Genomic DNA, 27,839 nt, shown 5'->3' with positions numbered 1-27,839 from the left:
AGTCTATTTCGTTTCTAACCAAGCAACCTTGCTGAAGCCAGTTGCGTTGTAACACCTCTAAACCAGTTATCATATCCACCTCCCTCCAAGCATCATGCAACACAACAGCAAATCCAGCACTCCCTCTAGCACAGCCCTACAACAACAACCCCTCTCGCCACCACCAGCACCGCCAACAATCCATCCTCATCAGCGGCCTCCCACCAACCTCTACGATCGGGGTGTGCACCAAGAAACATCTCCACCCTGCCTATTGAACCAGCGGCGCAGGAACAGGTCTCGCATATGAGATGAAGATATGATAACTATGGTGTGTTGAGTTTTCAAGAGAGGGAAGGGAGTTCTCATATCCTCTCTTCGGTCCTGCTGGTGTGTACTGTGATGTCGTGTAGATTGGGGTTAGCATCTAAAGGGGTGTAATGGAGATGCTGTAAAATAACTACGACCGTCGACCTACCTTAATTCAGCAGAGGTGCCCAGGTCGATCACAGCTGCTCTACTCCACAATCTCTAAGAACAATTCCCTAACTCGACGAAACAGCCCACAGCCCTCTCCAACATCACCTCTCCTCTCCCACCCAACCTCACCACCACAACCACACCAACGAAACCGGCCGCATACTCAACCTCGTCTCTCATCCAGCGATACTCCCCCCTCCTCTCCTCACCCAGCCCCTCCCCTCCTCACCTCCTCACCTCACTCTCTTAACCTTCTCACACCCAGCCCCTCCCCTCCTCACCTGTTCCCATTCCGGCAGCAGCGGCCGCGAGGTCCTCGCACACCCCATCCCACCTCACCCAACCCCAGCCCAGCTCATCACAGCAGAGTACAGCAGAGTGCAGTGGGTGAGACACCAACGGCGTCGCACCCCGTTCCGTCGTCCTACCGCACCAGGACAGCCAGCACTAAATCGTCTCCATCCCGGTTGCAGTAAGCTTTTATACTTCCCGGGACGGACATACTCTAAGGTAGCTGCTGTGCTGTGCTGTATGCTGTGTGGTGTGGTGTAGCGCAGAGGCGGGGTATCTCGAGACAACGAGGCGGAGGAGTAGAGAGATGCTTGCTAAACCGGGTGATGGGTGGTTAGGTTACTGTGAACCTCCTGCTGTGTCTGGTGAAGGCGGGGTAGCAGTGAGACAACAACGGTGAGGCGGCGGCAGGATACAGGGCGGGAACGGTGGGTGAGTGGTTCCCGTTGCTGCTAACATACGCTGTGGGGATGTCTTGCTGCCGTGCCTACATACGAACACTGGTGTCCGAATACTAAGCGAACGACATCGAGGACACCCCTGATTTGTAAGCGGTTACGTAAGCAAACCCCAGCAAACCGCTCTAGCAACCCCACAATCATGAAACGGGCCAAATTGATAAAGTGATTCATAGTAGAGTAAGATTCATAATAGTAGAAATGAATCACTTAATAAGAAGTGATTCATAGTAAGAATACCCCTATTTCTACTTGCCTTATTCCTCTTCATGCCTTTCCTTTCTTCTTATAATATCAACTTCTTCAACTCTTACTTTAACTATTACTAATTACAATGTCTTCCTACCTTACTCTAACTGCCCCTCTCCCTAAAGTCAGCCTGGTCTTGGCTGAGTTTAACATCCCTAGATGTCATGTCCACCCCTAGGTAGTTGAATTCAATGACAAGGCAGATGAGACCAAGAAGATGGCTACCTGTTACGATGGTCATGGAGGTCAAGAAGCCAGTCCGGAAGCTAGATTGAATCTAAAGAGAGAAGAAGTAGAAAGGAAGGAAGTAAGGCTATCCCTCATTATATACAGCTGTACGCTTAGCAGTTTCCTGTAACCTTAGTGGCTACTATGGGTACTTGTTGCCCTAATCGCTAGCAGTCGTAAGTAGCGATCGTAACACCATCAGCTTGAGTAGCTTCAGCTAATATTGTATCACTACCTACACTAACAAAATGAAGGCAGCTAACTATGACCAACAGACCATTCAAATGTTAGTAACATGACCAACAGACCATTCAAATGTTAGTAACTAACTAACATTTGAATGGTCTGTTGGTCATAGTTAGCTGCCTTCATTTTGTTAGTGTAGGTAGTGTTAAAGGAGTGAAGGGGATAAGGCAGAAGGGTGCTGTTGTTTTATTAAGTGGTAATTAGGAGAGGAATGTTAGGAACTTGGCTTCTCCTAATGAGAAGAGGCTCTATGTCCAGCTTCTCTTCTTAAAAGAGAGAAAAGTAAATCATTTATCTTAGCTTCTTTATAATACTAATATAAAATAGGTTTACATCTACGGCCATAATTAGGAAGTCTCACTACTAAGAGAAATCACTAAGGATATAAAGAAGAAGATAGAGGCAGAGAACTAGAAAACCTTAGATCCCCATCCCTACTTAACAGAACTTGGCAGTGGGGCAAGGATTAGACTGTTTGTGGATGGCCTAAGGAAGAATGGGTTCTAGATCTAGGAGTACTAGACTAGTGGTGGTGGAAATGATGGTTTCTAGTACTTGGCTATGTGCTAACAACTTCTCTAGCACATTGAAAAGGGGGGGAACAGACTTAGCTTAGGCTGAAGAAGAGTTGAGACTTTAGATGCATTACTATTAATCCTTGCTTCTAATATCATTGATGGTTTACTCTCTTACTTATCTTAAACCTCTTGTATATGAGATATAATCCTAACTTTTAAGTCTATTATAAGAATTCTAACTAATTAAGCTTAGTGCACCTTAGACCCTTTACTTTCTAGAAATGGAAACAGATAGGATTAATTTACTATAAAAGTACTCGTAAAATCAGTTTTGGTTGTAAGAATTAGACTACGTCCTAGAGCTCTAATGTAGTTCACAAGCGACCTGTCATATTTTTCTTGGCATTGTACAAAATTATAAAATATTTAGACAAGTTCATACGTTATGACTAGTTTGTCTACAACATCTACAACAATGTTTTTGCAGCTTAGTTTGCTTTGTACAACCCCTACTTTTTCGCAAATCAGCTTGTAATTGTATATGAGCCTCTCTTTAAGCCTCTAAGTCTTAGACAGCTTTGACAGTAATTGCTCCTCCTTCTTGTAATTGATGTTTCTTTGTATAACGACATCGACTAAGCAAGTCATTTGCTTTGCGACGTGTAGCATTTTCTTCTTGCAATAACGTCAATTTGTGTATTGCACTTGCTACACCTTTTGCAACCTAATTAATGCTTTGTAAAAGTGAAGTTGGCGAACTATTCTAATGTTGTACAATCCGGTCCTTAAGGTATGTTGATTAAGATTGTGTCTTAAGTACATTATGTAGAGTTTTAGGTTCCTAGATCATAGGTAGAGTTGGCATAGGCGTTAGCATACAAAGTCGAACGTCAAGCTTTGAAATCACATAGTTCGGATCGTACAGAACAAGCCCTATAGTGCAAAATCCTACTTGAATGTTTGATTTAATCATTATCGTACAAACCGCTATATAAAAGGTAGGGAAGAAATCTTCTTTTAAGATGTGTGTAATATATGCGCACATTAACTTCTCAATATTAATTCTGTAAAAACGCTTTAATGATTAAAAACAACTAACGTCAAGTAGCTAAAGGTTATGAGACGAATATAGTAGCATATAAAGGATAACGAATGCTAAATGAAAGAGCAGACCTCGTACGACACAGCAAGGTAATAGGGAATGGATTATAGTAATTCAAGGCATTAGATCATATAGATATGCGCTACTGTCATTTATTATTGTTATAGGGAAAAACCACCTTTCGTCTTGGTACAAAAACACTTCTTTGCTACTAGATTGGATTATTGCTGTTATGTTAAATGGCTAGACAACAAATGAGCAAGGGTTAGATTAGATTAAACTTTTCGATCAACATATAAAGAGTCGTACAAAAGGTGTATATCGACTTTTGATTCTTAACAGGCACGAAAGCCATCATTTAGCTGATTTTATTATTTATTACAAGGATCAAAATTATCGAGTTGAAACCATACATTATACATGTTAGGATCTTCGCATTACTCTTGCTAATAGTTGATCTTTTGATTAAAACGTGTATAGAGTTGTAATTGTGGGCTAATAGTTGATACTTTGATTAAAACACATATAGAGTTGTAATTGTGGATTTGTTTAAAGCACTTAAGGTGCAAGAATCATATTTCTTTCTTCGTACCAATGTGTCATGTTTAAAAAAGTTATTTAGATATAAAGTCAAATGTACGATACTAAGAAAAATATAATGAGTCACTTAGGATGACAGGTCACTTATGAACTACGTTACTGCTGTTTGATGCTACTTCCTATCTAATAGGATGTATAGAGGTTTACGTAAGGTTGACTTGACAGAGGAGGCAGGGGATTAAACACAAAAACTATATTCAGTTGAGCACAAAGCTCCTATCTAAGGGAATACCATCTACTTATATAGTAGTGTCATGCCTTATAGATATTTGGGATAGTAGGGAGAGTTAGGATAGTTTGGATAGTTAGGCTTTTTCCAACTATCCAACTATCCACTAGCTAAGTCACGCTACAGCCTAGCCCTGCTAGCATTGTATATTAGAATAAAGTAGATGGGAGGAAATGACAACAATTCTTAATAGCTATTATGCAAAACGGGTTTACCTGTAAAACTAACAACATAATCATGTTGTAAGAGTCTAATACTTATTACAGGTAAAATTTGGTGGTCATTGAGCTCGCTTGAGAGACCTATTATAGTGCTGCATTATGGACTTCTTTAGCGACCTATTCTGCTGTCCACATCGGCCCCATAAAACATTTGCTCGGCACCCTATGGGGGTCTGGGAGGGTGATCGATGGGGAGAAGGGGAGATTTGGGAGATTTGGGAGGGTGATCGATGGGGAGATGGGGAGATATGGGAGATTTGGGGGGTTTGGGGGTGATCGATGGGGAGATTTGGGAGATTTGGGGGGTTTGGGAGGGTGATCGATGGGGAGATGGGGAGATAAGGAGATGGGGAGATTTGGGAGATTTGGGAGGGTGTTGCTCTGGTGAGTCTGGTGAGTCTGGTGAGTCTGGTGAGTCTGGTGAGTATGAGGAAACAGACGTGTGGTGAGTCTGGTGAGGGATATGAGGTATGCTGAAGGATATGAGGTATGCTGAAGGATATGCTGAGGGATGCAGAAACACAGCTGGGATGCAATGACGGTTACTTACGTACGAATACTGAAACCTTTTGTTTGTCGCCCTGTTTGCGTCGTCGACGGCAGTGAAACATTGATTCATTGGAATCTCCACACTCACCTGGCCCAGTGCTGGCTGGGAGACGGAACGACAACGACAACAACCCCACAACCCCATAACCCCACAACTGTGCATCACAGCTGTGCATGCTGTGCATACGGAGTTGTAGAGGGGTCTCTTCTCTCTCCGTACCTAGAGAGAAGACACCGTCGATCCGTCAGCGGTTACCTAACCGCTGACGGATCGACGCCGACGAAACGACGCCGACGACGACGCGTCCAGATGGGCATTGATCTGCATCGATCAAGGGTCCTTCCAGCCACCAGCGACGGAACTGGTCGCTATCGATGTCGATGCCATCGACACTGACATCGACATCGACAGCGACAGCGACAGCGACCTGCTTCCTTCCTTTACGCTTCCAAGAGTATAAAGGATAACGCAAGGTACGATACCCTCCATCCCGCCATACTTCATCCCGCCATACTTCATCCCGCCATCCTTCATCCCGCCATCCTTCATCCCGCCGCCATCCTTCATCCGCCACCCCGCCATCCTTCATCCGCCATCCCGCCATCCCGCCATCCCGCCACCCCTCCAAATTATCGTCGTTTCAGAACCTCGCCCATCATCCCCTTGTCCAATCCCCAGTCACCTCTCACCTTTTCTTCTCACTTCCACCCCACAAACATTCCCTGCTGGTTTCCGCTTCTCCACTGGCAAACGCCCGCATACACCCAAACTCCCAATCTCCCCAATCTCCCAATCTCCCTCCCGTGCGTCACGCACCCCCCCAAAACACCCACCTACCACCACCGCACACCACAAAAACAACCACTCTTCCTCTTAACTTCCTCTTCTCCTCGCCTCTTCCCTCTTTCACCACCATCTCTTGACTCGTTGGGTTACTCAACGTCCACTCCTTGTTCTACAACTTCCTGCTTCGGTCAAGAAGATTCACTCTCCTTTTCTATAACACTCCTTTGCATTACCCGCGTCGCCGGACTTTCTCAGATCTCCACGATCAATCACCCGCTCGGATCGACTCCAGCAGCACCACAACACTCAAAAAATTCTCGATCGCGACTCTTCCCCCCCACGACAAGATAACAATCACTTGCACTGCCAGTTCAGTCAACCGGAAAATCGCAAGTCGATCGAAAATTCACAAAAACTGCTCGCTCAATAGCTTATCACCAACAAGAACACATTGCTTTCATAGCTTTAGCAAGCGCTGATCTGGGATCAAGCACACACGTCAACACTTTACGCATACCCACGATACTTCACCAAGAATCAACATGCGCTCTTCAGCTATCGTCCTCGCCGGGTTGTCCGCCCTCGCCCTTGCCGCTCCCGTCCAGAAGCGCGCATGTGTCACCGACGTCGTTATCGACTACGTGACCGTCTTCGTTACTGAAGGCCTCGCTACCGTAAGTGCTCCTTCACATCCCCCATCTCAATATTTGGCATTCGGGGGTGATCAGTTGTGCCTTTGACTCGCGATTTGGCCGCCAATCGGCGATCCTCATCTTGAACGATCGGCACGCTTACACCCCGATTAGACCAAGACCAGATCCAGCGTCGTCCCACCCGCAACCTCGACCCCGCCTATTGTGACCCCAACTATCGCCGCCCACGTCGCACCGGTGGTCACCCATGGCGTGTTCGTCGAGAGCACCACCCCGGAGCCAATCCCAATCCCAGCCCCGACTCCCCAGCCAATCTTCGAGACCCCGACTCCAGAGCCAATCGTCGAGACACCGACTCCAGAGCCAATCGTCGAGACACCGACTCCAGAGCCAATCGTCGAGACACCGACTCCCCAGCCAGCCGCCGTCGTTGACACGACCCCCGCCGTGACCACCCCAGCCCAGGCGGCACCCCCCGCCGGCAGCGACTACAAGAGCGCCGTCCTCTTCCACCACAACGTCCACCGCACCAACCACTCCGCCCCCGCCCTGACCTACGACGACACCCTCGCTGGCTACGCCGCCGATGTCGCCAGGACGTGCGTCTTCAAGCACGACATCCGCAAGGGCGGCGGCGGCTACGGGCAGAATATCGCCAAGTCCGGCAGCACGGGCAACGAGAAGGCCCGCGACCCCGCCGCCATCTCGGGTGTCGCCATCTCCAACCAGTGGTACAACAGCGAGCTCCCGCTCTTCGACCCCTCCATGTACGGCCGGAACGTCCCGGACATGTCCAACTTCTCCGGCTGGGGCCACTTCAGCCAGATCATCTGGAAGAGCACCGCGAGCGTCGGGTGCGCGACGCAGTTCTGCGAGAAGGGCAGCGCGATGTTCTCCCCGGCGTTCTCGGGATGGTACACCGTCTGCAACTATGGCAGCCCTGGTACGTCCCCCTTTTTTAACCCTCCCTAACAAGTGAACCACTTTACTAACTACCCTCAAGGAAACGTCGATGGCCAGTACGCAGCCAACGTCCTCAAGCCCCTCGGCCAATCCGCGGTCGTCGCCAACTAAACGCCCCCTTTTGCGCACACTTCCCCTTCTTTTCCCCGAGAGACGCAGTACGCACAGAGTCTCGTCGGATATAAACACATTTTTACACCCCCCTTTTTCGCTCTTCGCTGCTTCAGCATGCCCCGCGAGCGTGCTACGCAACTTGATTCTTCATTGTTTTCACCGGGTCGGCAGTGCGCCGGGGGTTGATCGGGTATCGATCCCAGCTTCATTGCCGCGCCCCAGCATTTGGAAAGAAATCTTGCATAGGTGTGGCTTGGTGGTTTGGAGTGACAACGCCCAGGGCGGCGCGTCTTAAAGCCTTTTTTTTGAGACTTTTTGTATCTTCAATTCTGGACCATTCTTTTCGGCCATTGACGGCCTGTACCACCCATGACAAATTCTGGTACAGGGACGGCCTGAGCGCCTGGCATAGAAACCCTTTTTATCATTCGCTTCTTGTACAGTAACTTGTTTTTTTACTGCGTGTTTGTCCGACGATGGCTTTGGGTGAGGGCTGTGGTCCTGGGCTTAAGTTTTTCCATCTATAATCGACTCTTGTTCTTTTGGGACTGGGGGTCGATGATGAGATGGGGATGGGTTAGGGATGAGGGAATGAATATGTAAAAGTCTGCTTGCTACCTTTTTTGACTGTGGGTTTCTGGGGTGTTGTGATTGATGGTGATTGAACATATTCTATGACACTAGAGAAGCTGTAGCATGGTGGTGTGAGGTTGTCTTGATCCGGAACGCAGGCCTTTCTCCACGATCCATCGCGGTTGCTAACAAAACGCGAGGCCGATGCTGATGCTAGTATTCTTTAACCAATCATCGCAATCGCTAGCGTGAATGAGACTCTATTGTGAGCATCAATTATCTTCACCATTAGCTAACCACGATGACTACTAACTAAGTAGACTTATTTAGCATTGGCGTTGATTTCTCGATTGCCCTTACACTTCCAATGTGATGACTTCCACGATTCCCATTACATAATCACCGCGCCGCACCTGCGTAATGACGCCATGCCAAATCGAGTCCGCAACCCCTCCTCCGCCCGCACGGACGGCGGGGAACGACGAGCGAGCGAGCGAAGGTGGCGCTGCGACCGAAGAGCTACCCCGGTTCGATCCATTAAAGCGCGGACACGCATAGAAAAACCACCGCCCGCCCTTCCCGCAGTACATAAAAACAAGACCGCTGCGGTACCCTCAACGACGAACTACTACCCTTATCGCTCTGGACCAGAGCTTGCTACGTGTTAGAGAAGCGAAGAGACGTCTAGCCTCCAGTTGTCGTTGTCGTCATGGTCGGCGCGGAGGGGAAGTCGATGCTAGGGGAGGCAGCGGAGAAGCTGGGGTTCAAGGCCAGGGAGGAGAGGGGCGTGGGAGCGCAGCAGGCTGCTGATGCTGGGGCGGCGAAGGAGGAGGATGTCCCGGCTGTTGCGGCGCTGAGGAATAGGGCCGCGGAGAGTAGGAGTCCTTATGTGAGTTGTGCTGTGGAGGTGGAGGATGGGGGCGGGACTGCTGCTGACTGACTGGTGGATAGGTGCGTGGGCATATGAATAATCCCGTCGCGTGGCAGCTTTTTGGGGATGAGGCGATTAAGTTGGCGAAGAGGGAGAATAAATTGCTGTTTATTAGTATTGGGTATAGCGCTTGCCATTGTACGTTCCCTGACCCCCCCCCCCTTTTCAACCCCAGCCTCTCCATCCCCCGTCGCCATCCGACAGAGACCCAGCTAACACAACCCAGGGTGCCACGTAATGGAGAAAGAATCCTTCGAGAACGACGAGGTCGCCGCCATCCTCAACAAGGACTTCATCCCCATCAAGATCGACCGCGAGGAGCGCCCGGACATCGACCGCATCTACATGAACTTTGTGCAGGCCACCACCGGGTCCGGCGGCTGGCCGCTCAACGTCTTCGTGACGCCGACTCTCGAGCCGGTGTTTGGAGGCACGTACTGGCACGGCCCGCACTCCAACACCCCGCAGCTCGAGCTCGAGGACCACGTTGATTTCCTCCGTATCCTCGGCAAGCTGTCCCAGGCGTGGCGCGAGCAGGAGTCGAGATGCCGTCTTGATTCCGCGCAGATCCTGCAGCAGCTCAAAGTCTTCGCCGCAGAAGGCACGCTCGGCGGCGCTCCCAAAACGGGTGCCGAGCCACCAGCGGGGGGATTAGATCTCGATATCATCGACGAGGCCTACCAGCACCTCGTCTCAACCTTCGACACCACCAACTCCGGCTTCAGCGCCGCCCCCAAGTTTCCCACCCCCAGCAAACTCGCCTTCCTCCTCCGCCTCCCCCACTTCCCGCAACCGGTCCTCGATGTCGTGGGCGCCGAGGAAGTCAAATCCGCACAATTCATGGCCCTCTCCACCCTGCGCGCCATGGCGCGGGGCGGGATCCACGACCACATCGGCCACGGCTTCTCGCGCTACAGCGTCACAGCCGACTGGTCGCTTCCGCACTTTGAGAAGATGCTCTACGACAACGCGCAGCTCCTCAGCCTGTACCTCGACGCCTTTCTCGGGCTACCGAAACCAGATCCGGAGCTGCTGGGCGTCGTATACGACCTCGCGGCCTACCTCCTTTCCCCCCCCATCGCGGCACCGGGGGGTGGTTTCTACTCCTCCCAGGACGCGGATTCGTTTTATCGCAAGGGTGACAAGGAGACGCGCGAGGGGGCGTACTACGTCTGGACCGCGCGGGAGCTGGAAACCCTCCTCCCCGCCGGCGCATACGACATCGTCGCGGCCTTCTTCGGCGTCAACCCCGACGGCAACGTCGCGCCGTCCCACGACGTCCACGACGAGTTCATCAACCAGAACGTCCTCCGCATCGCCTCTACCCCCTCCCAACTCGCGTCGCAATTCGGGATCGCCGAGTCCGAGGTCGTCGAGACTATCAAATCCGCTAAACGCACCCTCCTCGCCCACCGCGAAGCCGAGCGCGTCGTCCCGAACCTCGATGATAAGATTGTCTGCGCCTGGAACGGGATAGCGATTGGAGCGCTGGCGCGCACGGGTGCGTCGCTGAGGGAGGTGGATGCGCAGATGTCGGAGAGGTGTCTGGATGCTGCGATTAGGGCGGCCAGGTTCATGAGGAGGGAGATGTATGATGAGGACGCCAAGACACTGAGGAGGGTGTGGCGTGGGGGCCCGGGGGAGACGGCGGGGTTTGCGGATGATTATGCGTTTTTGGTGGAGGGGCTGCTGGAGCTCTACGAGGCGACGTTTGCGGATGAGTGGGTGAGGTGGGCTGATGAGCTGCAGGGTGGGTGATATTTCTTCTTTTTCCCTTTTTGTCTCTTTTCTCGCTTTCTCCCCCCCATTCTGCCCATTCTCCCCATTCTCCCCATTCTCCCCCTTCTCGTCGCCGTTTGAACCCAAGCTAACTCCCCCCCCCAGCAACCCAAAACTCACACTTCCTCGACCCCACCGCCTCGGGCTTCTTCGCCACCGCCGCTGCGGCTCCACACACCATCCTCCGCCTCAAAGACGGCATGGACGCCTCCGAGCCCTCCACCAACGGTGTCTCAGCCTCCAACCTGTTCCGGCTCGCCAGCCTGCTGGGGGACGATAAGTACGAGGCCCTCGCTAAGGAGACGGTGGGGGCCTTCGAGGCGGAGATCATGCAGTATCCGTGGTTGTTTGGCAGTTTTATGCCTAGTGTTGTGGCGGGGCTGACGGGGGTTAGGGGGGTTGTGAGGGTGGGTGCTAAGGAGCCGCTTGTGGAGGGTGTGAGGGTACCGGGTGATGGTGCTGCTGCTGCTGCGACTGCGGACGAGGCGGCTGTGACTGCGGTGGATGGTACGGGGGTTGATGTTCCTGCGGTTGGTACCGGGGTTCCTGTTCCTGAGGCGGTTGGTGCTGAGACAGCTACTATTCCCGCTGCCGTCGTCGCTGGTGCGGATGCTTCCACGACCGGTGTCACGACCGGTGTCACGACCGCTGTAGCGGATGCTGTGATGGACGCCTCCACGAACGCTTCCGCGACCACAGCTCCCACAGCCTCTCCCCTCCGCACGACCATCCCACCAACAGACAAACAACCCTTCCACCCCATCGCCCTCGACACCACCCCTAGCGGCGGCCTCGTCGAAGCCGGCGAGACGCCACACCCGTCCTCTAAAACTGGGACGAAACTGCCGCCGTGGCCGCGGCCAAGGGCGAAGGGCGGGATTGAAACGGTGAGCTTTGTTGGGGGGGGTATGGGGGGTGGATTGGGGTGAGGAATGGGGGGGTTGGGGAGTTGGCCACGGGGGCGGGGGAGAGGGTGTTGGTTTGTGAGGAGGGGGGTGTAGGGAGGTCGAGGTTGATGGGGTTAAGGGGGTGTGGTGATGGGATGGTAATGGGATAATGAGGGGGATAGATTTAGGGGGTTAAGGGGGTGTGGTAATGGGATGGTAATGGGATAATGAGGGGGATAGATTTAGGGGGTGTAGATTTATGGGGGTAGATTTTGGGGGGGAGATTTAGGGGGGGAGATTTAGGGGGGTAGAATAAGGGTTTAGGTGTAATTTTGGACTTTTGGGGTTTATATATGACGTTTTTATTTATTCGCATCTGTTTGTCGGTGAATGTGTGGATATGTGGTGCCTGACCTCGACCCTAACAATTTAAACTCCCTACATAGAGAGAGAAAACCGGCATAGCAGTACCTAATACCCATTTCTTTCTCATCGCCGAATCTCCCTCCTCCACTCATACCATGCCCTCCGCATTCTCCCTCCGTATCTGCCACAGAGACGCCGACTCAACTACTCGACATGGTAGGTCTAGGTAATGTATAGCATCCCCATGCGACCCGATCTCCTCGTGGACCTGCTGTTTCTCTACCCGCAGTTGCACCGAGTGCAGTTCCGATGCCACAGACCGCCATGCCTCTATCACCTCAGGGCTAATCTCCAAACTCCATGTCCCGCGCCATGTAATACTCGCACAGTCTCTACGGAGGCGGTAGATGAATGCAGCGGCGAATTCGGCGTTGAAATCTTCAAACACGGATAGGCTCTTGGGAGGGTTGTGGGCTTTAGAGAGGAGTAGTTGGGCTAAGAAGAGGGTGTCTATAACCGATTGTGTTAGTGGCTCGAACGAATGAGAGATAGGATGGGAATCATTGGGGTCGGAAATTACGATATAGGCACTCACCGTCGTCGGATACAGCTTGCCTGCTTTTCCATGGTGATCGCAATGGCTCATATACCAGGCGTTCTAATCGCCAAAGGCTGCTCAATATAAGCCACACGTCTAGGGGGTGAAGCCAACGACGAAATTGTCGAGGTATGATAAGGCATGTGACTGCGTTAACTTCAGGAAGTGTTTCTTGGAAGCCTAAGGGCCTCGTTTGAAAGAGCCGGAATATGGTCAGCCATGGAGGGCTCTTAACCCGCCGGCCATTAACCCAGCCGAGCTAGTCTCGCCACCATAGCCATCTTGCCTTGAACTTGCGGCTCCGGCGCCATCGTCATTAGGGGCGAAACCATGGTTTTTGAACCAGTGTTTAGAGTCGCTAGGAGAATGTGCTTTAAGCTCCAACGTCAGGTCACTCGCTGGATCCCAAGTGCCTAGAATCGAGAACAGCGTCCGGATTGCATCTCTGATGATGGAGCATTTGCGAGATTCCCATAAATGCGTCTCCGCCTTCTCACAGCTTTGGTATGAGTACTCTGGCAGCTTGATATCAAGCTGGATATGGTGAACTAGATCTCTCTGGCGAATGACCATGCGGTTGAATTCATCAAGGCAGGACCCTTGTAGCTTCAGCCGATGAAAGTTTCTTTTCTCTATAAAGAACTGCCATTCCTTGCAAACGGCTGCACAGGAAGCCCATCCAGGACTCTTTTGACGTGTGAAAATGTCTAAAATCATAAGCCGAACCTCCGCCGGCAGAGACAACCAGTATACGCGTTCTGCTTTTGTCGAACGAGGAATCATTTTATGGCGCCTGCGATCGCTGCGCCTGTCCGCCATGGTGAGAAATTGTTGGTTTTTGGTAGTAAAGGAGGTTTTGAGATGGTGGGAAAATATAGGCAAACGCTGCAGCGGGGTGGTAAAAAACACCCCTTTGATGACGGGGGTTGCCCTGTCTGAAATAGATATCATGAGAGACTAAGTCATTAGCCTTCGTGAATATTACTCATAGTTATAGTATTTATAGTTTATCTTAGTGTCTACCGAAAGTTAAAAGGGGGGCTATGTGCAATAGCTAGTGTTTATAGAAATTGTAACTAAAATAGTGGCGCTCAATTACCCAAAGGTTTTAGTTATCATATTAACTATCCACACACCATAAACTCGTTTAGGCAAACTCGGCTTTTCAGGTCACTGACACTTTAAAATCTTTGATAGTTAGTATATAAATAATACACAAGAGCAGGGTTAGAAAATCAATTATATCATGATTATTTAGTCGTAATCATAATCATGATTATTTATAAAGCGTATAAGTTAATATCGAAGTCAAGTCACGTGGTATCAGTCACGTGAAGCGTAGCGAGATCGTAGCGTAGATCCTAGATATAGAGATTCGAGAGAACGCCCTTATGGCTTCTCTCATCAACAAGATCATCGATCATCAGAATATCAAGGATTACGATTACTCCCTACAGCCCATCGTAGTACTAAGCTTCCTACACCTCCACAGGTTATGAGCCCGGAGCAACTACCACATCAACTGTAAGATTGTTCTCATCGTTCGTTCCAATCCTCGGAGATCTCAGAGTTGAGTCTCGCGAGCCCCATCAGTGCCTTCGACGCGTCGCTCTAGTCGAGCAGTTCGAAGAGTTCACTATTCTCAAGGTCCCTGATATCGAAGCTTCAAAGTTGAGCTCGATAGCTCACCTATGTGGTCACGAAATCCATACGCAGACTTCAGATCAATCCTCAGATCGACTCTCTCAGACCCAGCCCGAACCAAGGGTACTGCAAGGCAGTTCAAGGTCATCATCGTCATCAGCTTCGCTGCCCCAGTGAGCGCGAACATCATTATCATGGCCGACTCAACTAGTCTTCAATCAGGCCGAATTCCAAAAGACAAGCACCTGAAGGGTGCAGAGAACTATACCGCTTGGAAGATAGCCGTCTATAGTCTTCTCTTCTCCAAAGCACTCGATGAGAAGGCCAACGATCCAGATTTTCTACGCCGACTGCTCCATTGTCCTGCGTGTACTTCTGCATTAATTCCATCGTGATGATTCCGAGCGCTCTGACATCCCGAGGCTCCCGATTTCTCTGTGTTTTCTCTCAGCATTGTTGGTTTGCTATGAGTTCGCATTAGCAGAGAACCCCCTCCGATTATCCACAACTAACCAATTTTAACATCGCCCTTGGTGCTGAGGAGGATGTTCCGGCAATTGATAGATCCATGTTCGAGCCCCTCGATTTCGAGATAGATTAAGCCGTCGAGGACCTTCCATGCTCCTTGTCAGCGTGTGACCGACGCGGCTGGTGGATGTGACATACCTGCCTGAGGATAGCTGCTAGTTCCGATTCCGTAGGATATTTAGCACTCTCTACGATCTGGTAGAGGGAGATGGGCATGTACTCGAGGACAATGTAGAACGATGTCTCGGTAGTGAATGCTTCAAGAGCCTCGACAATGTTGGAATGTCGTACCTGACCATGCATATAAAGCGCCTTCTCGGCACCTGCAACCGTAAATGTCCTCACGGCTACGAGTCCCGCCTTCCCTTGTGCCACAGTAACAGGGCCGTTAAGGTCGAGATCGAAATGTTTCTTGTAGATTACCCACGGTGATTCGTTTCTTGCGTTCGTAAATGAGCTGGGTTTAGATTCACTTATGCTTGGCAGCTTAGATATCTTGACCCTGCTCGTATGATCTGTATCGTCCATCGGAGAGCGAGGTCTTTTCGAGATCAGTTTTTTACTGGCGCTCTCAGGCGTGTCCCACTAGGGAACTTGAAGTGCAGGTAGAACAGCGGAAGCTTCAGATTCTGAGTTAGATATTGATTACAATATAACCTCTTCTTCCGCGATTTATCAGAGATTCGCAAGAACACATTTAAAAAGGGAACCATTATAGGAGCCTTTCGCGACTCTGGAATGTGGCCAATCAACTCCCAAGAAGCTTTGAAGAAAATGAGGGTATATGCTCCTCTTGAGCATCAAGAAGACTGTCAAGAAATTCCAAGAACACCAACGAAATTTATACATTCAGAGCTAAAACTTCAACACTGGCAAGCTAGAATACCAGATCTACTGTCTAGTCCATCAGCTCTAGCGTGGAATTCCTGGGCACGCGGTACTGAAAACATGCTTGCATACGGAGAGCTTGCAGTCCTACAGCATGATTTACTATCTATAAAGGTTGCAAATCAACAGAAGGCTAAGATCCGAAGTCGCTCTGTTCTTCAGACAACTAGTGGTCCGTTAACAGCAAGAGACGCACAGAAAAAGAAAGAAGACAAGGCTAAAAAACATAAGGAATCACAGGAGCGGACTGCAAATTATAGGTTACGGATTGCACTGAGCAAAGTCAAGAAGGCACTCCACAAGCGTGGAGTAGAAGCACGCAAAGCTGAGCAGGCAAGAAAGCGTCAAGTTAGTATTCTGTTAAAGGCAAATAAGGAGGTTCCTCTTGATTTACTTGAGCCAATTCAAGACCCAGAGAAATTAGCTCAAGAATCAGAGCTCCAAGAAGAAGCTACCTCCCAGCTAATTTCAACAATGGGCTATTCACACTCGCAAGTAGACGAAGATGAGGATACTGGTTTTATTAGATTCAGTGGGTTAGATGTGGAGGAGAGCGATAGCTTTTTTGTAGACCATGAGCTTGATCTTGAGGACAATTTAGATTCTGGTTTATTTTGACGTTAGGAATAGCTTATCATTTACAGTCAAAAGTCATGGTACATTTATTACGATGGTGGTTGTATTGGAATCTATATACCAATACTATCTGGCGGTGTGCAACTTGCTTCCGTGTGCAACTTGCTTTCGCCTTTCACCTGCAGGGTGGTCGGTGCGAACACCGACGATTACTTATCAAGTACGTTAACTTAACTAATCATAATCATGCTTACGTAATATTTGACTATGCGAATAGTCATGATTATTATGATTATCGAATTTGTGGCGTGAAGATAATTCCATCAATGATTAATTTATTTTCTCATTTTAGCGTTTTTTTAAAAAACGCTCGTATAATATTTTAATTCGTTTCGTGAACGGTGGATACGTGACCTTTAGAGTTTATTTCCTGCAATAAAGATAGATTCATTGCTTTGAACGGCTAGTACCAAGTCCTACTGTGGACAATCCCTCGTCTGACTTTCAAGTGGCATGACTACTCGAGTACTACGAGTGCCTGTTTTATAAAGAGGTCGTGATTGATACTCTATACTACCCCGTTTTAGGAATAGTCGACTTTCAAAACTTTATACCCCTCTCGACAGGGCCAATTTCACGTGACTGCCACGGATTTTTCGAACCACTTACCGCCTCTGCCTGGGGCTAGCACTGATTGGCAGATTCCTGCACCACACAAAAAGTGAACTTCCTCCCACCACGAATCTCGCTCTCGAGTCTCGCAAAACCCACCACGCCGCGCCCCCCCCCCCTTTGTCGGCCACGCACTGGATCAGCGAGCAACATGGACGTAGGCCTAGTCAGAAGTCGTATTATCGCGACGCTCGATGCGGACGCCGACGCGCGCCGCCGCGCTGAGCTAGATCTCAAGGCTGTCCGTACCATATCACCCCTCTTTCTCCCCACATCTCGCTGACACTTTTTGCACCAGGCCGAGGAACACGCCGGCTTCACAGATGCTCTACTCGATATTCTACAAGGCGAGCAGGAGGCCTCCGTCAGACTGTCGAGTACGTCTTTCTCCCCTTACGCCGCCATACACCAGTTTCATATCCGCGACAAAACTGCTGCAACAACCCGCTAACTCACATTAGCGGCCGTATACCTCAAAAACCGTGTGTCGCGTGCCTGGGCCGTTAGCGACGATGCGGCTGCCACTCATAAACCCATCCGCGATGAAGAGAAGGCCCGCTTCCGGGAACGCCTCCTGCCCGTGCTGTCGACATCGTCGGCCGCCGTGCGCGCACAGCTCGTGCCCGTCCTGCAGAAGATCCTGCACTGTGATTTCCCCGCGCGCTGGCCGGGGTTCATGGACGTGACGCTGCGGCTGCTGAATACAAATGAGGCGGCGAGCATCTTCGCGGGCCTGCAGTGCCTGTTGGCCATCTGCCGCGTGTTCAGGTTCAAGTCGGGCGAGAGCAGGGCTGATTTCGATAAGATTGTTGAGGCGACATTCCCGAGACTGCTGGTTATTGGGACAGGGCTGGTGAATGAGACAAGCGAGGAGGCCGGGGAGATGTTGCATTTGGCGCTGAAGGCCTATAAACATGCTACCTTTGTAGGTCTTTGTTATGTGGGGGGCTTGGCGGTGAGAAATGGCTAACACGGTGTAGTTCGACCTGGCTGCTTCCCTGAGGCAGGAGCAGACTACGATCGGCTGGTGTTCATTATTCATCCAGACCATCGGAAAGGAAGTCCCACAAAGCGCTCTATCGGAAGATCTCACCGAGCGTGAAGCGAACCACTGGTGGAAGGCAAAGAAGTGGGCATACTTCAACCTGAACAGACTATTTGTCCGGTATGTTTTGTGCGAGCCTACGACCTAACTTGTTCTAACTTCTATAGCTATGGAAACCCAGGTTCTCTCGTCTCTGGAAACGGGGATGATTACGTTGAGTTTGCGAAGCACTTCATCGCCACTATCGCACCTGAGATTCTCAAGGCCTACCTCGCGCAGATCGAGAAGTGGGTTGCCAAAACCACTTGGCTTAGCAGACGCTGCCTATCATATACCCTTGCTTTCCTCGACGAGTGTGTTAAGCCAAAGCAGATGTGGGCTCACCTGAAGCCGCATCTCGATACTTTGGTCACTCACTTCCTCTTCCCTGTGCTCTGCTTGTCGGAAGACGACATTGAGAAGTTCGACACTGACCCAGAGGACTACCTCCACCACAAGCTCAACTTTTACGAGGAGGTCTCCGCGCCTGATGTTGCCGCTACCAATTTCCTAGTTACCCTTACCAAGGTTCGCAGGAAGCAGACCTATACCATCCTGACCTTTGTCAACACCATCGTCAACGAGTACGAGGCTACAGAGGACAGCAAGAAGAACCACGTCGCCAAGGAGGGAGCCCTTCGCATGATCGGCACCCTATCCAGCGTCATCTTGGCTAAGAAAAGCCCTATCGCGACGCAAGTCGAATACTTCCTCGTCCGCTACGTCTTCCCAGATTTCAACAGCCCGCAAGGATACCTGCGCGCACGCGCGTGCGACACGGTTGAGAAGTTTGAGCAGCTCGACTTCAAGGATACGAACAACCTGCTCGTTATCTACCGCAAGATCCTCGAGTGCATGGGCGACCCAGAGCTGCCCGTGCGTGTCGAGGCCGCCCTGGCCCTGCAGCCGCTTATCAGACACGACATCATCCGCACCAGCATGCAGCAGAACATCCCGCAGATCATGCAGCAGCTCCTGAAGCTGGCCAACGAGGTCGATGTCGACGCCCTGTCGAACGTGATGGAGGACTTTGTCGAGGTGTTCGCCGCTGAGCTTACGCCGTTTGCAGTTGCCCTCAGCGAGCAGCTGCGCGACACATACCTGCGCATCGTCAACGGATTGCTGGACAAGAACGAGAGCCGCGGCGACGACGACTCGTACGGCGACTACCTGGACGACAAGTCCATCACGGCGCTGGGTGTCCTACAGACAATCGGCACTCTGATCCTTACTCTCGAGAGCACACCCGAGGTGCTGCTGCACATGGAGTCGATCCTGATGCCCGTCATCAGCATCACGCTTGAGAACAAGCTGTACGACCTGTATAACGAGGTCTTCGAGATCATCGACAGCTGCACCTTCGCCGCCAAGAGCATCTCGCCAACGATGTGGCAAGCCTTTGAGCTGATCCACCAGACGTTCAAGGCAGGCGCAGAGCTATACCTCGAGGACATGCTCCCCGCGCTCGACAACCTCGTGCAGTACGGCGCGGCACACCTGGTGCAGACGCCCGCATACCTCGACGCCATGTTCGGCATGGTACAGGACATGTTCCACGACGACAAGGTCGGCGGCGTCGACCGCATCTGCGCCTGCAAGCTGGCCGAGAGCATGATGCTCTCCCTCCGCGGCAGCATCGACCAATACGTCCTCGCCTTCGTGGAGATGGCCATGGCCACGCTGACCAATGCCGACGTCAAGGTCAAGTCCTACAAGATCCACCTCATGGAGATGGTTATCAACGCCATATACTACAACCCCGTGCTGGCGCTGCACGTCCTCGAAGCCAAGGGCTGGACCAACAAGTTCTTCAGCCTGTGGTTCGGCAGCATCGACGCCTTCAGCCGCGTCCACGACAAGATCCTCGCCATCGCCGCCATCGTCGCCCTGCTGACCCTCAACCCGGACCAGGTCCCCGCCAGCGTGCAACAGGGCTGGCCGCGCCTGCTGCAGGGTATCGTGCGCCTGTTCCAGACGCTGCCTGCGGCTGCGAAGAACCGCGAGGAGGCGCTCAAGGACGATTATCCACTTGCGGATGGTGTGTATAGCGATGATGAGGAGGAGGAGGGCGTTGAGTGGGGTGGTGAGGATACGGCGTGGGCTGAGGAGGCCGAGGAGGAGGAGGATGCCGAGGGGAAGGATGAGAGTAGTGCATACCTTGACTTTTTGAACGAGGAGGTGAGTTTGCGTCCCGTGTGCTGCGGTGTGTGGAGTGAGGTCTAACGGATATACAGGCGCAGAAATTCGGCAACCTGGATGATGGGTCCGACGACGAGCTCGGCGAGGAGAGTCTTCTCGAGACGCCGCTGGATAAGGTGGAGCCGTACGGATTGTTCCGCGATGCTCTCATGAGTATGTTCCCCCCGCCCCCAACAGAAACAAAACACGAACTAACCACGCCCACAGAACTCCAAACCGAACAACCCCAACTCTACACCTCCCTCACCAACTCCCTCTCCCCCGAGGAACGCACTGTCGTCGAGTCCGCCGTCGCGCAGGCCGACGTCATCGCCCGCAAGACGGCTGAGGAGGCTGCTGCGGCTGGCGCGAGCGCATAGAGATGCCATACCCCCCAATATAATGGGAGCAGACGAGATGAAGGGATGATTGGGTGAGGGTGAGACAGGGGACAGGAACGGGGATATTTTGGCGTTGAAAGAGGAGGAGGGCTTTTGTGGGCTGATTGACTGATTGATTGATGATGGGGATTGGATAGTGGGGTCGCCGCTACTGGAGATGGGATGGGGATTGGATAGGGGGGTCGCCGCTACTGGAGATGGGATGGGGATTGGATAGGGGGGTCGCCGCTACTGGAGATGGGATGGGGATTGGATAGGGGGGTCGCCGCTACTGGAGATGGGATGGGGATTATGGGGGCGGTTGGGGGGTGACACATGCGACACGAGGGATATGGATGGATACGGGCTCGGAGGAAGAGTGGTTTGAGTTCTGTATCGTTGTCGTAGAGGAGGTCAGCGATGGATTTATGCATGCACATACAAGACTTTTCTGGATGGGTTCTGTAGGGCTGATCTAGTCGCTGTCGTCGCCCCGTCCCGTCAAACTACGCTCCCTACGTATCTACCTACCCTACCTCGCATCGCCGAGCCTATCTCCCCCAATTTCCCAATTTCCCAATTTCCCCACGACTGATGAGTCAACCCTCAAACTCGCACTATAGGCAGGTCGATGGGCGGCATCGCCGCATTGGCATCCCATTAGGCAGTGCTGCGCTGTCTCGTGTCTGGATGCTGGATGACTCTTTTCCCTCTCCCGAAGGCTGTGGAAGCGTGGGCAGGTGCATGTAAGTGTGTGCAAGCTTCCTTTAGATCCTCTAGATGACCTCACACTGTGGCATGATGAAGTACCTCTAAGTATTATTAGCCAACTCTGACACCCCACCCCGCCCTGCAATCTCTCTAAAAATACATCCCACTACTTCCTCTAGTTGCAATTGACAGTGGCTTAGAGTACTCGAGTATCTCCTCCCTGCCTCGCCGATTCCTCTTTCGTCTTGCCGTAGCCCACGAATCAAACAGTCCAAACCTTGCTCTGCCCACCTCCCGCCCCAAACACATCGCGACCTCATAATGTGAGAGTTTCCCGCTGTCTGCCTGGTGGCCTCTTTTTTCTCTTTTCATCTTTTGCCACATTATACGACAATCGACGACTACGAGGGATATTCATCTACTCCAGCGACAACGTAAGCTCGATTACAGCTACGGTCTGCTTTCAGTTTTACAAGACCTCGTCTACGTACTATATTTTTACAACGTACCGTTAGACCTCAGGCAAACCAGCAACTACTTTCCAATTGCATGCTCCCCGCATTCCCCCCCCCACGCACAACGCTATTCTCTTCCCAATAAAACTCGAGAAATCACTTCCAATGCAACACCAGGCCCCCCTCCAAATCTTCACCATCACGCAGCTTGAGCTTGGCTCGCCGCTGATCTGGGAGCCCGCCGTCGGCACCGCCGAGCACGACCGCCTCGTGGACGCCTACATCCCAGGCCCCGCGAACCTCCAGCAGAAGCGCGCGACCATCGCCCTTGACTTCTTCGACACGGCCGCTGCCTCCACCATGCCCGCGCCCTTCTGCCGCACCTACCTCGTCGCGACCAGCACGCCCGAGTTCGCGGCAAAGCCATACTCCCCCGCATTCGCGCCTACCACCTCCTTCTCTCCATCCGCCTACACTACTTCCACGCTATCCTCATCCTTCTCCGCCTCCGCGTCTACCTCGTCCTTCTCCGCCTCCGCGTCTACCTCCTCCCATTCCTCCAAATCGAGCAAGCGCTCCATCTCCTCGCTCTCCTCCGCCGCCTCCGCTAGCCCAGCAAAGCGCCTCCCCGGCTTCTCCATCATGACCGCCGACGGCGTCGACATTACCAACAACCAGTCGCGCGGCCCCAAGACCAAGGCACAGCGTGAGCAGGCCGCCAAGATGCGCAAGCTCGGCGCCTGCCCAGCATGCAAGCGCAGCAAGCAAAAGTGTGAGCCCTCGCACCACCGCCCGGCGCCGAAGTCCGCCTCGTCGTCGCAGAACGCTAGCTCCGTCAGCTCGCCGTGGCAGAGCAGCGGATCCGCATCGACGTCCCCGCGATCGCGCGCGAGTATCTCCCCGCAGACCAGCTTCGGGCAGTCGTTCAGCCCGGCGTCGCAGGCTCCGATAGCCGCAGACAATTTGGCATGGAACTTCGCTGCTCCGGCGGGCGACTTGGTGCCTGGCGATTGGGGATTCACATCTGACCAGCTGCTGGCAGAGAACAGCAATGTCCCGCGACTCTTTCCGTCGGACCTTCTCGATTTCGATGCACTGGACGAGGACTTCTTCGCGTCTGCGCCGGCGTCAGCTGACAACTTCTTCCCACATGTTCAAGACAGGCCGAATGTTCAACCCCGTGTCTTCGAAGGCGGGGCGTGGTACGATAACTTCGTGCTGTCGTCGTACTTCAACGGCGGGGAAGCAGATGCGTCTCTGTCGTCCGCCCCGGCGTCGGTGGGCGAGTCGTCTGCCCGGACCCAGGCGTCGTCGTCATCGACGTCGCCATCTGGGCAGTCTGACTCCTCGCACGTCCCTAGCGGGCTGGAACGCGTTCGCGATCTAAGTCCGACATCATCTAGTGAGATAGGTGGTAGTAGTGAGAGTCCCGAGCTGGATCTCTTTAGGGATCGCAGCGTCCATGCCAGCGACCTCGTTATCGACGGTACGTTATGGGACAACTTACAATCCGACCCCGCTACCCCGACGCTCCAGCGCCAGAGTAGTGATGGCATAGTCGACGACCCATCCGGTATATATCTAGTTCCATGGGCCGAACCACCGAACACGACGTCCACGACGCCACGCCGCCGCCAGACACGCGTAACATCGAAACAGATCCGCGCGCCGACATCACGAGGCCATCCGATTGCGAACGCAGTTCCGTATACTAGAGACCTGCGCGCCTCCGATGAAGGTGACATGCCCCCGTCTCACGCCATGGCCACGGCCGTGGCTGCTAACCAACACCAACGTTTGGAGTACATCAAGGTGCTCCGGGACTCACGCAGGGACTTAGTTACGAGTAGTCACAGGCTTCCGTCTGCGTCCGCATCCTCGGTCCCATTGGAACGAAACACCCGACTTCACGCCGCCGTTGCGAACTACCTCGTCTCTTCCTCACCGACTGCGTCCGCATCGTCGGTCCCGTTGGAACGAAACACCCAGCTCCACGCCGCGGTTGCGCCCTACATCGCCTCCTCCTCACTCTCAACACCATATTCTCCTCACGCTGCCGCGTCTGGACTCAGAGAATCTAGGGATAGGCACAAGGCGCTCCGGAGGCCAGTGGCGCTGTGCTCATGCACCGTCCGTACAGCTGTACCTGCGACAGCGCTCTGTGCGTGCTCCACCCCAACAACAACCATACCCGCGAACCTGGTGGCATCACGGTCGCGACACAGTACAGGCGTGCTGGCTGGTATGTTAGATGGTATACGAAAGCGTGTGCTATCATTCTTTGGGGCGGGGGACGCTGGGGTTGAGGGGTTGGTACGGGGGATGGGGAGACTCGGGGTGGTATAGGTAGTGGGAATGCAAAGAGGGCTATTTTGTCGTCGTAGAGGACGGGATGGCAGTGTGCGCTGTGCCGCGGTGGGACTGTAGATACTATTACTCGTACCGAGAATGGACAGCCGTGAGCACGTTAGTTTTTTTACGCCGTGGCTTTTGTGAAAGCGGAAACTTCTTGTCAATCCATTTGGAGAATGTGTTGGGCATTTTGTTGAACTCTTTGAAACCCAAACTATGTTGTCGACGGGGTAAACATCGAGATGGGATGTTGGAATTGACGTTGCATGATAAGACGAGACAGGATTGGTCTCCCATTCGCACATCCCTTTTCCCCTTCCAACACACTCGCAACGATAAAGTTCTTTTATACTAACGTCACAACAACATCGCGACCACAACCACAAACCACCAAGACTGTTGCCCTTCCTGTCATACCCATCAAGCCTTTTCATCCCACCCTAACTTACCCTTTTCACGCCCTCAAACTCCCACGAAATGGTCCCCGCCCCGCCCATAGCCGCCCCGCTATAATGGGTGGAGTGTGCAGCGTCATGGTATCAGCGTCCCCACTATCCCCGGGGTAGTGGGGAGATATGGATTGGTGGGTGGGAGGAACGATGGAGTCGCTGGTGGAAGTGGAAGTGGATGGATCGGGGTCCTGTGGTGCCAGACACACGACACCGTTAAAAACGGGGTCTCTCTTGCTGTCGTAGCTGGCCGATCACCACGCCGCGTGCTCGAAGGGGGAAGACGGGGGCTTGGCTATGCTTGCGCTGGGGCGGCGGTGATGGTGGGGGGGGGGGAAGGGAGGGATTTGGGTTGATGAAGGGGGTATAAGGGGAGGTGGTTGCTAAGTATGTTTTGACTTCTCCGGTCGACATATTAGGCTTCTACGCGCACTGGCTTGGATCAGATATTGAAGCTTTGACGCACACTGGCTTGGACGACATATTGAAGCTTCGACGTGCGCCTGGCCTGCCACTTGGATCTTGGATTTGTGAACGGCAAGACGGCACATCCGGGAGAAGGAAGAAGGAAGGAAGCTACTGAGGCGGTTTCGTATCCGTCCACACGACACAAAGAGGGCCACCATCTCCCTTTCTCTAACAATAGCACACCGCAACGTAGGCCAAGCCCTTGTATCGCCCGGGAATATCCATTCTTCACCTCAATCTCCACCTCACAACACGCGAAGATCAAAACTGCAAGGAGAAAGGATTCTCAAAAACACCCTCGCTCGCACCACACACCACCAACAAACACCAGCAATTATCCAGCAAATTACCCAGCCATACCACCCCCTCCGACTCTCCCACGGCGCCGCGCACCTTCAGCGCCCTCCTCGCATCAAACGCATATATACCATGACACCCCGCCCTCGCATGCCCTCGCTCTCCCTACGCCCCAGTCTCCGTTCCCGCGCCTCCTCACATTCCAACATGCTTCACGCGCGCTCGCCCGCCTCCCGCCCTCCCTCTCCCGGCGGTATGGAGCGCTCATCATATTTCATGACCTCCGCGTCCGCATCATTGTCATCCGCGGAGATGGCGTGTTATGGGGCCTGTACCAGCAACCCATGGATGAATAGTGAGTCCCTTCCCTCCCTTTCTCCCCTTCAACAACCCAGCTTCGGTGGTTGGTGGCTCGCTTCCTCAATGGCGCTCTACGGCGCTGGCACGGGCCACGCGACGCGCGCGTTGGACCACTCCCTGGGCCCTGACCTCGCGGGCGTGTGCGCGTGCATGGTGGCTGACGACGTGATTGCGCAGGTCCCGGAAGCGGGTATTCACCGACATCTCAGTTACCACCAAAGGACCAGCACCAGCAGTCCACAGAGCAGCAACAGGGACAGACACAGAGCGACCCGCCCAACCGATCCCACCGCCCCGGCAGCCGCACGCCCACGCCGCTGTCTGCGCGCGGCGGCGCCGATATTGGGTACGTGCCTGTCTCTCCTGTGCTCTCTTGTAATCTCTACCTGCGTCACCCCCCCCCCCCCCTTTTCCCATCCTAGAATTTGTTTCGTGGGTACCCGATTGAGTCACACGACAACCACTGACATCAGTGAACTCCAGAAGCTACTTCTCCCCCTGGAGCTCCGAGTGCTCGCACACGCCGCCGCTCGGCTCTTGCGGAGCGGACGGCGAGGTTAAGACTCTCGAGCAGGACGGATTTTTCGCTCAGGGAACTACACATACTTCCTCCACTTCTACTTCTACCTCCACCGCCTCCACAGCAGCATCATCAGCGGTGCCGCAGATACACCTCCGACACCGACACACACACGCCCAGAACCAGACACGTCCGCACCTCCGCCCACCGCCACCGCAAAGCACAGTAACTTTCCCACTCACCATGGCTGTGGCGCAGGGGAAATACCACCCTTCTAACTACCGCCGCAACCCCTCGCCACCGTCTACTTCCTCCGAGCACCCCTCATCCACCGCCACAAGCTCACCCATCATCACCAGGTTGTCCCCACCCTCCGCATCCCCCCCAACGACAACACAATCCCCACTGTCCCCCCCAACACAAGCACCAGATACCCGCCGCCTCCTCCTCCAGTACCAGCGCGATATGGTAGAGGCGGCGGCGCGGGCGGCGCACTTGAGTATTTCGCGCTCGCCGGCGAGTCCGAGGCTGGGGCCGCTGGGGAGTCCGGGGCCGGTGACGCCGTTGGAGTTGGGGGAGGGGAGTTGGGGGGGGTGGTTGGAGCGGAGTTGCTCTGGAGACACTACGAGTCCTGCGGGAAGAGGTGGGAAGGGGGGGGAGGAAGAGAAGGGGGAGGCGTGAGTGGGGATGGGAATGCCTTGATGGGCCTTGAAGTATTGGGACTCAGACACGGAATGGCTCGGCTTGCCTGACTCAAGTCGTGGCTACGGCTATGACGCGGTGAGACGCGGTGATGACGGGTGATACGCGGTCGCGAGTCGCGCTCCACGGCACTGCACGGCGCATGTCCGCTCATCATGCATATCCGATGACGATACACTATGGAGGTAATGTTCAAAAGTTTTGTGAGTGGATCGAACCATCATCATATCATGTATCCATCACATATAAAATATGAGGCGAAATACACTATCGCGCTACAACTAGCCCTGCTAGTGGCTTTTTTAGGCCCCCCCACTCACAAAACTTATGAACATTACCTCCGTACACCGACGATCCATTACCCCCCATTTCTCGACCCGCGCGAACCGGGGGGAAGTTCGTTCGTTTCCTGGTTTGCTAGATGCGATGCGATGGGATAAGATGGGATGGGGTGGGGAAGCAACACCGCACTGCGCAAGGGATATCTACATCCAAGAGATAGTGGGCGAGATTTTGGTGTAAATACCTTGGCTTTTTTTTGCTGGTGTATTTTCTGGGCTGGGTATTGGATGGATGGGATATGATGCAGAATGATAGGGCACATCAGGACAGGACGGATGGACGGATGGGACAGAATAGATAGATAGATGGATGGACGTAGGTGATCATGCTGGGTTCTCTTCTTGATGACGGGTGTGGAATAGTAGTTAGTAGTTAGTTCTCCACCTCCTTACTCGCTCTCTCCGTCACTTCCTCACAATGACTCTCACCCAC

General features: G+C 52.9%; 9 protein-coding genes across 9 annotated transcripts; 6 read left to right on the top strand and 3 right to left on the bottom strand.

Annotated features, from left to right (window-relative positions):
• Positions 1–5,395: 5,395 nt before the first annotated feature.
• On the bottom strand, positions 5,396–5,733 carry VC83_04956 (uncharacterized protein; the record flags this gene model as incomplete). The annotated part of the gene is made up of 2 exons (XM_024468582.1): positions 5,396–5,578; positions 5,629–5,733. 2 exons carry the CDS (start codon positions 5,731–5,733, stop codon positions 5,396–5,398), a joined length of 288 nt encoding a protein of 95 aa, XP_024324010.1.
• Positions 5,654–8,568, top strand: VC83_04955 (uncharacterized protein). The gene is made up of 3 exons (XM_024468581.1): positions 5,654–6,611; positions 6,744–7,533; positions 7,594–8,568. Exons 1-3 carry the CDS (start codon positions 6,480–6,482, stop codon positions 7,662–7,664), a joined length of 993 nt encoding a protein of 330 aa, XP_024324011.1. The 5' UTR covers positions 5,654–6,479; the 3' UTR covers positions 7,665–8,568.
• Positions 8,569–8,772: 204 nt separating this feature from the next.
• VC83_04954 (uncharacterized protein) lies at positions 8,773–11,879 on the top strand (the record flags this gene model as incomplete). Its single annotated transcript, XM_024468580.1, has 4 exons — positions 8,773–9,129; positions 9,192–9,309; positions 9,398–10,921; positions 11,056–11,879. The coding sequence occupies exons 1-4, from the start codon at positions 8,950–8,952 to the stop codon at positions 11,877–11,879; spliced, it is 2,646 nt and encodes an 881-aa protein (XP_024323895.1). The 5' UTR covers positions 8,773–8,949.
• A 472-nt stretch (positions 11,880–12,351) lies between these two features.
• On the bottom strand, positions 12,352–13,635 carry VC83_04953 (uncharacterized protein; the record flags this gene model as incomplete). The annotated part of the gene is made up of 2 exons (XM_024468579.1): positions 13,074–13,635; positions 12,352–12,713 (listed from the first exon to the last, which is right to left on the bottom strand). The coding sequence occupies exons 1-2, from the start codon at positions 13,618–13,620 to the stop codon at positions 12,352–12,354; spliced, it is 909 nt and encodes a 302-aa protein (XP_024324012.1). The 5' UTR covers positions 13,621–13,635.
• Positions 13,636–14,492: 857 nt separating this feature from the next.
• On the top strand, positions 14,493–14,840 carry VC83_04952 (uncharacterized protein; the record flags this gene model as incomplete). The annotated part of the gene is made up of 1 exon (XM_024468578.1): positions 14,493–14,840. One exon carries the CDS (start codon positions 14,493–14,495, stop codon positions 14,838–14,840), a length of 348 nt encoding a protein of 115 aa, XP_024323896.1.
• Positions 14,841–14,892: 52 nt separating this feature from the next.
• VC83_04951 (uncharacterized protein) lies at positions 14,893–15,501 on the bottom strand (the record flags this gene model as incomplete). Its single annotated transcript, XM_024468577.1, has 3 exons — positions 14,893–14,909; positions 14,959–15,058; positions 15,112–15,501. 3 exons carry the CDS (start codon positions 15,499–15,501, stop codon positions 14,893–14,895), a joined length of 507 nt encoding a protein of 168 aa, XP_024324013.1.
• A 1,672-nt stretch (positions 15,502–17,173) lies between these two features.
• On the top strand, positions 17,174–21,010 carry VC83_04950 (uncharacterized protein). The gene is made up of 7 exons (XM_024468576.1): positions 17,174–17,350; positions 17,408–17,486; positions 17,571–18,034; positions 18,090–18,274; positions 18,322–20,371; positions 20,428–20,545; positions 20,600–21,010. The coding sequence occupies exons 1-7, from the start codon at positions 17,261–17,263 to the stop codon at positions 20,749–20,751; spliced, it is 3,138 nt and encodes a 1,045-aa protein (XP_024323749.1). The 5' UTR covers positions 17,174–17,260; the 3' UTR covers positions 20,752–21,010.
• Positions 21,011–21,743: 733 nt separating this feature from the next.
• Positions 21,744–25,034, top strand: VC83_04949 (uncharacterized protein). Its single transcript, XM_024468575.1, has one exon. It carries the CDS (start codon positions 22,083–22,085, stop codon positions 24,261–24,263), a length of 2,181 nt encoding a protein of 726 aa, XP_024323855.1. The 5' UTR covers positions 21,744–22,082; the 3' UTR covers positions 24,264–25,034.
• A 50-nt stretch (positions 25,035–25,084) lies between these two features.
• VC83_04948 (uncharacterized protein) lies at positions 25,085–27,791 on the top strand. Its single transcript, XM_024468574.1, has 3 exons — positions 25,085–25,838; positions 26,021–26,189; positions 26,327–27,791. Exons 1-3 carry the CDS (start codon positions 25,616–25,618, stop codon positions 27,042–27,044), a joined length of 1,110 nt encoding a protein of 369 aa, XP_024323854.1. The 5' UTR covers positions 25,085–25,615; the 3' UTR covers positions 27,045–27,791.
• Positions 27,792–27,839: the final 48 nt, after the last annotated feature.

The sequence above is a fragment of the Pseudogymnoascus destructans genome (assembly GCF_001641265.1).
Source record: "Pseudogymnoascus destructans isolate 20631-21 unplaced genomic scaffold scaffold_11, whole genome shotgun sequence".
Lineage (NCBI taxonomy): Eukaryota > Fungi > Ascomycota > Leotiomycetes > Thelebolales > Thelebolaceae > Pseudogymnoascus > Pseudogymnoascus destructans.
This window is presented reverse-complemented; position numbering and strand designations above follow the sequence as displayed.

What these genes read in the sequence shown, in the direction of transcription:
- VC83_04955 (XM_024468581.1), top strand. Translation starts at nt 6,480, where the DNA reads ATGCGCTCTTCAGCTATCGTCCTCGCCGGGTTGTCCGCCCTCGCCCTT. An exon ending in TTACTGAAGGCCTCGCTACC is followed by an intron (nt 6,612 to 6,743) that starts GTAAGTGCTCCT and finishes CACCCCGATTAG; the next exon opens with ACCAAGACCAGATCCAGCGT. An exon ending in CTGCAACTATGGCAGCCCTG is followed by an intron (nt 7,534 to 7,593) that starts GTACGTCCCCCT and finishes ACTACCCTCAAG; the next exon opens with GAAACGTCGATGGCCAGTAC.
- VC83_04950 (XM_024468576.1), top strand. Translation starts at nt 17,261, where the DNA reads ATGGACGTAGGCCTAGTCAGAAGTCGTATTATCGCGACGCTCGATGCG. An exon ending in GGCCTCCGTCAGACTGTCGA is followed by an intron (nt 17,487 to 17,570) that starts GTACGTCTTTCT and finishes AACTCACATTAG; the next exon opens with CGGCCGTATACCTCAAAAAC. An exon ending in CTGAACAGACTATTTGTCCG is followed by an intron (nt 18,275 to 18,321) that starts GTATGTTTTGTG and finishes TAACTTCTATAG; the next exon opens with CTATGGAAACCCAGGTTCTC.
- VC83_04949 (XM_024468575.1), top strand. Translation starts at nt 22,083, where the DNA reads ATGCAACACCAGGCCCCCCTCCAAATCTTCACCATCACGCAGCTTGAG.
- VC83_04948 (XM_024468574.1), top strand. Translation starts at nt 25,616, where the DNA reads ATGACACCCCGCCCTCGCATGCCCTCGCTCTCCCTACGCCCCAGTCTC. An exon ending in CAGCAACCCATGGATGAATA is followed by an intron (nt 25,839 to 26,020) that starts GTGAGTCCCTTC and finishes GTGATTGCGCAG; the next exon opens with GTCCCGGAAGCGGGTATTCA. An exon ending in CGCGGCGGCGCCGATATTGG is followed by an intron (nt 26,190 to 26,326) that starts GTACGTGCCTGT and finishes AGTGAACTCCAG; the next exon opens with AAGCTACTTCTCCCCCTGGA.